The 10,000-nt window shown below is 48.5% G+C and overlaps 2 protein-coding genes across 3 annotated transcripts in view; one reads left to right on the top strand and one right to left on the bottom strand.

Annotated features, from left to right (window-relative positions):
* Nucleotides 1–10,000, bottom strand: part of LOC119584633 (metalloprotease TIKI2-like) — a 74,723-nt gene that overhangs the window by 6,481 nt on the left and 58,242 nt on the right. The window contains exon 8 of the mRNA XM_037933314.1: nt 3,887–4,105. Within this exon, the coding sequence (XP_037789242.1) occupies nt 3,887–4,105 (219 nt within the window). The remainder of the gene's footprint in view (nt 1–3,886; nt 4,106–10,000) is intronic.
* LOC119584285 lies at nt 1,991–3,439 on the top strand. Of its 2 annotated transcripts, none has more exons than XM_037932814.1 (2): nt 1,991–2,096; nt 2,277–3,439. In XM_037932814.1, exons 1-2 carry the CDS (start codon nt 2,094–2,096, stop codon nt 3,315–3,317), a joined length of 1,044 nt encoding a protein of 347 aa, XP_037788742.1. In that variant the 5' UTR covers nt 1,991–2,093; the 3' UTR covers nt 3,318–3,439. The 2 variants fall into 2 exon arrangements, with proteins under 2 accessions (XP_037788742.1, XP_037788743.1); XM_037932815.1 differs by having other exon boundaries at nt 1,994–2,096; nt 2,266–3,439.

Below are 10,000 nucleotides of genomic sequence, written 5' to 3' on the forward strand. Positions count from 1 at the left end.
CACTTCCCCGCGCTGACGATCTACTGCAACCCGTAATCAGCCCCGCAACCAACTACAAGGTTAGTCAGAGTATTGTGTTAAGGCGCATATTTTTTTTTCAGTTAGGATATCTAGGTGATACTATTTTTCCTTGAATATTTCCATATTGTCCGATTTAATCCCGTACTTTACATATGCTTCAGTTTCCCCATTGAACAGAAAACGGCGCACCGCCCTCTCTCGCACTCACTCACTCCTCGCCACTCACTACTCCCTTTCAATTAGTGCATTCCATTTATATTTTTTCACTATCTCTTCCTAACACTCCATAACTAATTTCTCTTAAATCATATTCTACAATCTTGACTGATGCTACTTTCACAGAAAACAGGAAAACACGAACATGTACAAACAAACGCACGATCCCACGAGTGACACCACATTTTCCTCACCCACCTCCCCTTCCGTGTTATTCCCTTTCCCTGTTTCCCTCTCCCCCCGCTTTCTCTGACACCTCTGCGGCGGGGACCGCCGCGGTAGCGTGACCGAGCGATGTAATACCTAGTTCACATATGGCCTATTTCACCTCACACTAAATATATATATTTAATACAATAACACTAGCCTCTACATACCACACCCTTGCTAGACATGACAATGGACGCGACATCCGCAGGCCTTCCGCCTCGTGACGCCGTCCCGTTTACACGATCACATCCTCTCCTCCATACTTCCTAGTACATCGCAACCCTTGTGAGTTTCCTAGTTCAATCTGTATAAAAGAGGGTCGCCTGCGAGCGACAGACAGACAGCCTACAGCACGCTGACCGGACTGAACCTCTGTCCGTCAGTTGTACCATCCTCTCATTACAATATATATCTACAAACAAGCAAGAGGTCTGTTTCACCTTTGCCGCTGCCCAAGATTTCCTCATAGTGCCAGACGCGACTTGTCTGCACTCTACCGCTCATCGGCCATCGTTACAATATGTATGTACATATTCATATATGTATGTACATATACATATATGTATATATATACACATGTATATGTATATATACACATGTATATGTATATATACATATGTATGTATACATACATATATGTATATATACATATGTATGTATATATACATATTTATATTTATATATACATATGTATGTTTATACATATATGTATATATACATATGTATATGTATATATACATACATATATATATATATATATATATATATATATATATATACAGTTTCGAAATCCACCTGGTGGATTTCAAAACTGTAGTCTCATTTTCAATAAAGCCAGTTTTTGTATTGTGGGTTTTTCTTCCATTGTTTCAACACGGAAGAGTGTTTTTCTATTCATTCATATATGTATGTATGTATGTATGTATGTATGTATGTATATGTATATATATATATATAATATATATATATATATATATATATATGTGTGTGTGTGTGTGTGTGTATATATATATATATATATATATATATATATGCTTATATGTGTTATATATATATATATATATATATATATATATATATATATATACGTACATACCTATAAATACACATTCATACATATATACATACATGGATAATTATAAAATATTACACACGATTGCTGAACAAAATTTGGACAGTTGGTGAGACTAACGTTACGAATCATTTGTGACATCAAACGTCTCGTCTCGGTCTTGTTTGTGCTTATCAGAACACAAAATGCTATCTAGCGTTCGGTCTTATATCAAGAGACAGTTGCACGCGATATCTCTGAAGGACAGGCGGCAACTTTCTCCGGTTAAAATGCATCGAGGATCTTCATTACTTATCCAATCTTCTTTATTACTTCCAATCCTTCAAGTAATCCACAACTGAAAAAAAGATGGCCTAATCGATGGTATTCAGAACGATCCATGCCATATATCTTATCAGGTCAAAATAAAGAAAAAATACGCGACATGGCAATCCCACTCCCCCGGCTTGCTGTTCCGAGAAGCAACCTCGGTTAGTCTATCGCCGACTGTGCGACTTATTGTATGTATTAATACGTCGCCGTCACTTCTCGTTTTCTTGAGATCAGGTCCAACATTGTCCTGTTCCAATATCCTATGGTGAATATTACACAAACGGTTGATCGTGCTTGCTAAGGGGCTAAGGTTCGATTTAAACTTGGTGTGAAGTGAACAGTGATATATTTTTGTTTACATTGTTTTAAGTTAGCGTGACGATTTCTTTTCGAAACAAGTAAAGTGGTTGGCATCGTGACTAATTCAGTTATAGAATTCCCTTAGACGACAAACCAGCGAGGTGTTCTTTCAACCCAAGGGCGACCGCGAGCATTGAGCGACATGGACACTAGTTTCTCCGCCAGCGCGATGCTCCCCGGCGGCGGCGGGAACGGTGAAGACATCGTCACCAACTCGACCTTCCTCATGAACCGCCCTGAAGAGCTCAACTTCCTGAGTTCGCCGGACGCCGCCTCCAGCGACGGCTCCACGTGCACGCAGCAGGACACAGCCTCCCGAGCCGCTGCACCACGGCCGGCGCCAACGAAGGCCGGGGACTTGTCCGTGGCAGTGGCCAACTTCGTCCAGCAGCTCTTCCCGTCCCTGGTGGCCAAGACCCTGCCGCCGTGCCTGGCCTTCTTCTGCCCCCACATCGCCAGGCGCATCGAGCACGCCTCGGCGAAGGAGACGGAGCACGTGCTGCAGCGTCTCAAGCGGCACATGCGCGTCAACGAGGACGGCTCCCTGACCATGTCGCTCGTGGCCATGTCCATGCTCAGGCTCCACCCCAGCGTGGTGGAGTGGCCGTCCAGGAGACACGCGGACGCCAAGGACATCCGCCTGCCGCTGCTCATCCGGGAACGGCTGTCCTGCGGCAAGTTCGTGCCCATGGAACACATACTGTACGGCGAGTGCATGATGGAGGGCACGGTGTGCCACGTGGATGCCCTGGGCAAGGACGTGCCCCCGGAGCCCTACCCGCTGAACGTCAGGAAGCAGCTGCCACCGGTGGACTTTGTGGAGGCGACGACGCGGTGCGACGTGCTGCGCGGCTTCACGACGCACGGCATGTGCCTCGCTCGGCGGTTCCCTGTGCTGGCCGCCTCCATGCACGGCCTCGTGCACCACCTGTGGGAGCTCATGTTCACCGAGAAGATGACGGCGGTGACCGGCATGAAGGTCTACAACGCCTACTTCGAGGAGTTCGAGAAGCAGCTGTCGCTGGTGACGGTGCTCGCGATGGACAGGTTCCCCGAGTGGCTTCTGGAGAGGGCGGCGCCACGGGAGCCTGAGGGCACCGGCGACAAGGCGGCGGGTACGCCGTAGGCCTCGGCCAGGAGCAAAGTACTGTCTATTTCTATATCATGCTTCTTATCCAGCTTTAATTTTTTATAGTTTTTGTACAAATGCTATATATCGCAAATATATTCTTGGACTAAAAGTAAAAATTACTTTCATTACACCTAGCCTTTTATGGGTTTATCAAACACAGCCTTGGAACTCAACACTTATACTAAGTTAACCTGCAAGTAAAGTTACTAATATTCTCAGTTATATTACTAAGAGCCATCACACTAGTCTGAGTTGTAGGCCTATAAAATCTGGCCATATAGTAGATCAGAGTAAATTATACAATGCAATGACAGGACTGATATACACTATGTTTACAGCAGCTGAATTACTTCGATGCGATGATACATGATGTCTTTGACCTTTAAAAAAAATCCATCAAAGTACCTAAACTCGTGAGGATACACGAAAAAAACTATGTAAATAATATATACGAACCAACCAACAGATCAGAACCCCGCTGCCATACAAGAGTGCATAATAATAAATAAATAAAAATTAGGGTAAAATACTACAATCATAAACAGCTGATTCCACTCCCTCACCCCGAGTGCGAGGAGGTCCTCCAGCAGCAGGCGAGGAGGGCCAGGAGCACCCCTAACAACAGGAGGAGGGGCGTTGGGGCACGGGCGCTGCTGCTGTTGTCGTCGTCGGAGGGGAGGCCATACCACACCCGGAGGGACTCCCGCACCAGCTGGGCGTCGCGGGAGTCCACGGGCACGCTGGTGGTGCCCTCCGAGTTCGGGGAGGCGGGGTCGTTCGGCCTGCGGGAGGGAAGAACGGGTCAGACCTTGCTTATTTCCTACTCTGGATCTTTCTGTTTCTCTCTCTCTCTCTCTCTTCTCTCTCTCTCTCTCTCTCTCTCTCTCTCTCTCTCTCTCTCTCTCTCTCTCTCTCTCTCTCTCTCTCTCTCTCTCTCTCTCTCTGGTGTAACGCCTGTGTTATCCTTTAACAAGTGAAGGTAACCCAGGAAAGTCTCACCCAGATGTATACCACATGGCAGCCAACCCTAACCATTTCTTTGTACGCGGTTTCGCACCCCATTGACTTATCAGGCGAACTTGACACGAGTAACAGCTTTTGACCTGGCTCAGGACCTGACTCAGAAGACGTGAACAACAGAGTACTATTAATAGTGTAGGCGTGTCTTAACCATAGGAATATGTTCTTTGGACTCACACTCTCTCCCTCTCCCTCCTTCCCTCTCTCTCTCCTCCCTCCCTCCCTTGCTCTCTCTCCCTCCCTCCCTCCCTTGCTCTCTCCCTCCCTCCCTCCCTCTCTCACAATCCATCCCGTCTCCTCCATTCCCTTCCCCCACCCTTCCCTTCTCCTTCCCCTTTTCTCCCCTCTCCTTTTTCCTCTGTAACATGACCAAAGATAGCCCTCGTCCTGTGTGTAGCCATACCACTCGGGAAAAGAGACTCAGAAGGTTGTAAGGTAAGGTAAAGTTAAGAGAAAAGACCCGTTGCCGGGGGGGAAAGAAGATGGGAGAGGGGAAGGATAAAGGGGGGGGATCGAAGAGATGATTTAGTAAGAGAGAACAGAGTCGGGGGTTAACCCAACATGCGGGGGAAAAAATTGGGGGGATAGGGTGATAGGGCGAGGAAAAGGGGGAAAAAAGGGCAGCAAGGGGGGGCCTCGCGCCATCGGTGGTTCCTGCCCCGGATAACGGGGACTCGCTTTGCAAGCTTTAAATCACGGGTCGGCGGGGCCACCCGCCCGGGCCCGCGGATCCCTCGGGGGTAACGAGGGAGGTTGGGGCCCGGTTAAAAGGGGGGCCTGTCCGGCGCCATCGGACCCAAACCCTGCACGGGCTTCTCGCCCATGGCAACGGTTTTGGGGGCCCCGGGGAAACCGTGGGGTTCAGGGTTTTAAAGTACGGTGAGATCGCTAATCAGGGGGGTACCTCCCTTGCCCGCGTCCCAGCAGAAAAATTTTTCCCGTCAGCGGGGGAGGACTTCTAGGGGGGTTTGGGTCGGGGGATCTCAACCCCGTTTTTGGGGTTTTTCAACAATGGAACCCGGGGTATTCCCCCCCCACTTTTGGTGTTTTGGCCCCCCCTTAGCCAAAGGAGCCCCCCTCATTGGGGAAAGGGGGCAAAGGGGGAGATTCCCGTGTCGGAAATCCGAAACCCGTGAGATGGAGGTAAGGAATTTTGGTGAGGGCGTGGGGTAGTAAGGATTTAAAGAATGGGGGCGAGGGGGAGGTGTGAAAAACCCCCCCGGAAAAAGGAAGTGGCTTTCTGCTTGCTTTTCTTGAGATTTGCAAAGGGTTTTGGTTCCCCCCCCGGGGCCTTTTTACTTATGGCCCGGCCGGGGTAAACTTTTTAAAGGGTGTCTCTTTGTTGGGCTGACACTCCCGGGGCCTTTCCGTGGCGGGGGATTGCCAGCAGGCGCTCCTTAGCCGTGGGGGAAGCATCCGCATAAAACTCTTTACCCCAAAGACGGCTGTGTTCTGGGGGTTTGGCTTAGGGGAATTTCGTGTGCAAAAAAATTCTCCAAAATAGTGGGTTTATGTGGCGTTCGGCTCCCGAAGCAGCAACAAACCCCCTTTTTCACGTTCAAAGGGGGTTTTTATAATCTGCCAGCACAGTGGGTAAACCCGGGGCATTCTTTGGAAAAGACTTCGGTAAACCCCGTTGTTTTTTTCAGAGAGTGCCAGTGGTTTAATAAACCGTGGAAACTGAAATACCAGCTGGCCCAGGGGGAATGTTTTCCCTTTTCCTCTCTGTGGGAAACTGAAGGGGGAAGGAGTTGGCCGCCCCGTAATTCCCCCTAATTTAAATTTTGGGTCTGATGTATTTTCATGGGATTTTGGGGGGTACCCCGGCCGATTTTGGCTAAACTGTCAGCCAAACTCAATTTCCTTTTGATCCCTATATGGGGTGGGAACCCATTTATGTAATTTTCTACCCTGAGCAAAAACATTCCCCTTTTTGTTTTTGTGCCCATGGTTTTGGGGAGGGGGTAGATGTTTTCAGTGGGTGAGCGCTGCTGAAGGGCAGTCGGGCGGCTCCTTTGGAGTCCGTGTGTAGGGCCAGTGGGCCCTTTTCCTTTTGGGCGCGTGTTCAGTGCTCCCAGGGGGGGAAACAAAATACCTCTGCCTTTTAAACGGGAGGCCTTGTCTGTTTCCCTCATGGAAAAATTGTGGCCCCTTTTCTGCAAAGCCCGGCCCCCTGGGAGTGTGGGTCAAGGGATCGACCGGTTTTGTCTGGGTAATTGTTGGGTCCCCCGGAGGGGTGAGGGTTTCAATGACCCCCGGGGTTTTCTGCCTTTAGGGGGAGGCGTAAAATTCATTCTTTTTGCTTGCATCTCATGACCGAGAACTTACGAGGTTTTTGGGCCCCCCCGGGGGGCTTTTCCCACAAAAATCAGGGTGTGGGGAGTCCTGGGCCTGCCAGTAGGGTTTTTGAGCTGATGGCGTATTAGCACCCTGGCTGTGTGAGACAGCCAGGAGTTATCTTGTTCTAGGCGTCTGACTATTTTGTGTCTTAGGCTTGTGTTCCTGGGAGCCTGGATGACCTTTGATAAGAATTGTGCTGCCGTTAGATCAATTCGTGAGGCCAAGGGGAGAAGGTTTGTCTCCACTAGGAGGTTGAGGACCTTCGCCCACCTTGGGGCACCCAGAATGACCCTGGCGGCTTCGTTTTGGACTGTCTCCAATCGGTCTTTATATTTTCTCTTGATGCCAATCAGAGCGAGGGAGGCATAGTCTACAATGGGCCTGACAGCATGTACGTAGAATGATCTTAGTACTCTGTGTCTGGCCCCTATGCGTCTTCCACTCATTACTCTCATGACAGACAGTCTTGCCTTTGTTCGGTCAAGCAGGTACTCCTGGCGGAAGGAGAGGGTCCGGTCTATCCTTACCCCAAGGTACAGGTATTCCTGAACCCACTCCAAGTCCATTCCCTGGATTTTCAGACTTGTGCCTTGAACTCTCTGTCTCAAAGCCATGGCCTTGGATTTGGCTGCAGAGATCTTTAGTCCTGTCCTGCAACACTCCTCGGATACCAAGTCCAGACAACACTGGGCTTTGTTTAGGCAATGTGCTCCAGTGGAGATGATAGCAAGATCGTCTGCATAGGAGATGATCTTGCACCCCACTGGGAGGTTTATGTTGAGGATACAGGACATTAGTGTGTTAAAAAGGGCTGGACTGAGAACCCCACCCTGTGGCGTTCCATTTTCTAGTGGCATGTGCTGTGATAGGTGACCTTGGAATTTGACTCTGGCTGTTCTATTCGTAAAGTAGTCACCTATCCAAGCCAAGAGCTTACCTTTGATTCCTTTTTGGATCAGGCTCTCCTGAATGGCAAGAGGACTTGCCAATTCGAAAGCCTTCTCCAGGTCAAGGAATACTGCCACAGATGCGCCCTTGTTTATTGTGCTCAAGAGCGTGGCTATGCTGTGCGCTGTGCTCATGCCCCTGGTGAACCCGTGGAGGTGTTCGTGTGGGGCTCCCATTTTCCATTGGAGCCGGTTCAGTACCATCCTCTCGGCAGTCTTGGCCAGACAGCTGAGGAGAGAGATGGGGCGGTACTTCCCCGGCTCCTTTGGTTTAGGGATGGGAACTATGGTAGCCCTCTTCCAGCTCTGGGGTAGAGTGAAAGTTTCCCAGGACCTGTTGATGAGTTGCAGGAATGCAAGCTCACCTACCAGTCCCAGGCGGGAGATGATGGGGTGCGAGATCCCGTTATCGCCCGGGGCTGAGTTGCAACTGGCTTTGTGTGCGTCTCTTAGTTCCCTCAGAGAAAAGATAACGTCTGAGTTATCGGGTTCGGCTGCCCTTTCTCTGATGTGAGCAAGTCTGTCTGGTTGTAGGCGTTCTTGTGAGGAAGTGGGAGAGGAAGGGAGTTAAAAACGGGATAGGGCTCTCGTTAGGGGAGTTTGTTTATTTAAAAGGGTAATTAAAATAGGTTTTTATGTATAACAACCCCCTAAAGCTATAAAAACCAAAAGAGAACAAAGTTAAGAACGAGAAACTAAAATAAAACGAAAGAAAAATTAAAAAACAACGCAAACACAAACGTAAGAAAATAAAAAGCTTAAAAAAGTTTAGGCGATAAATTTCGGCGCTCGACACCCGCTCTCGCGAGGCCCGGCAACAATCGCGCCGCGACGCGATTGTTGCGGCCAAGGCCGCTTCTCCTTCCCTGGAGAAAGACATTGTTCTTGTCTATCCAGTCGGGCAGCCAAAGACGAAGTTTGTCGAGTTGTTTACAAACCCTCGCGCGCCACACGAGGTTCAGAGGGAGCACAGAAGCTCTCTCGTGAAGCTGTGATGACGTAACAAACTCGTCCCAGCCTATAGTGTAGATCCAGCTGAGAGCTTTATTCTGGATGACTTGCAGTTTTCTTCTGTTTGTGTGTGCTGCAAGTGTAAGTGTGAGTGGGGCGTATGTGAGAAGAGGGTGTATAATGGCTTTGAACAGGTGCAGTTTCGTGCGCGGGGCCGCACATCTAAATCGATAAAGCGATTGTAAGGTCTTATTAGCCAATGTGGCTTTTTTACTGGTATGGTAATGAAATCTGAACATGTAATCAAAGGTTACACCGAGCACGGTGCAAGAGCGTGTTATTTGAAGAGGTGCTTGTAGTCTGTCGAAAGAGTTTAGATGTATTGGATCGTAAGGAGGGTTGTGTCTAGGGTTTAAAAAGAGAACTTTTGTTTTTGTCGCATTAGTTTTGATAAGCCATTTGTGCTCCCACCTCGAGACGGTGTCAAGCTCGTCGTTGATTCGTCGGACAACACCAGCGAGCGAATCATGTCTAGCTAAGTGAGTACAGTCGTCGGCGTAAAGAAGCGTCAATGAATCGGGGAATGTGGGGTCGGGGAGGTCGTTTGTGTATAATATGTATAGTGTTGGGCTGATTATGCTGCCTTGAGGTACACCTGCGTGCATTTGAATAGTGTCTGAAATTTTGCCTTTAAATTTAAGCTTTAATTTACGGTCATCCAAGAAGCTGCATAGCAGCTTCTTGGTGCACGAGGGAAAATTGAATTTTGTGCACAGTTTGTACTTCAAGCCAGCATGCCAGACCGTGTCGAAGGCTCGCTCCACGTCTTTGGTTACGAGAACCGTCTTTAGTCTTCTGTCTTTGTTGTTAAGACAGTAGTTAGTCAGTATGTTCAGTGCGTCATTTGTCGAACGGTGAGAGCGGAAGCCGAATTGTTTTGAAGAGAGTAGGTCATGGTTGTCGAGATACCGCCTTAGTCGGGAGTTTATTACTTTCTCAAAAATTTTGCCTAATGTCTCTAGTAAACTAATTGGGCGGTAATTCTTGGGGTCAGTTAGGTCTTTGTTTGGCTTAGGGATAAGGGCCACTAAAGCAGTTTTGAAAGGTGAGGGATAGTAGCCAGAGGCAAGGGAAGTGTTATATAAGTGAGTCATAGCTCGTAAAACGTTGTCAGGAAGATGAATGAGTGCGTCGCGTCCGATCTGAGAGGAGCCCGGACGAGGAAACCTCATTGTTATTTGTTTTACCTCCTCCAGCGAGATGGGGGCACGGAGTTCGCATGTGTCGTCCAGATTATCCAGGTGGATAATCTGCTCTGGTTCTGTTTCTATCCTGTGGTCTTGGCTCCAGGTGTTGATGGATTGAAAGTGATCATTAAAAAGAGGGTGGGGTTCGTGAGGATAGAAAACAGTTTGCCAG

Source organism: Penaeus monodon, chromosome 18 (assembly GCF_015228065.2).
Source record: "Penaeus monodon isolate SGIC_2016 chromosome 18, NSTDA_Pmon_1, whole genome shotgun sequence".
Classification (NCBI taxonomy): Eukaryota; Metazoa; Arthropoda; class Malacostraca; order Decapoda; family Penaeidae; genus Penaeus; species Penaeus monodon.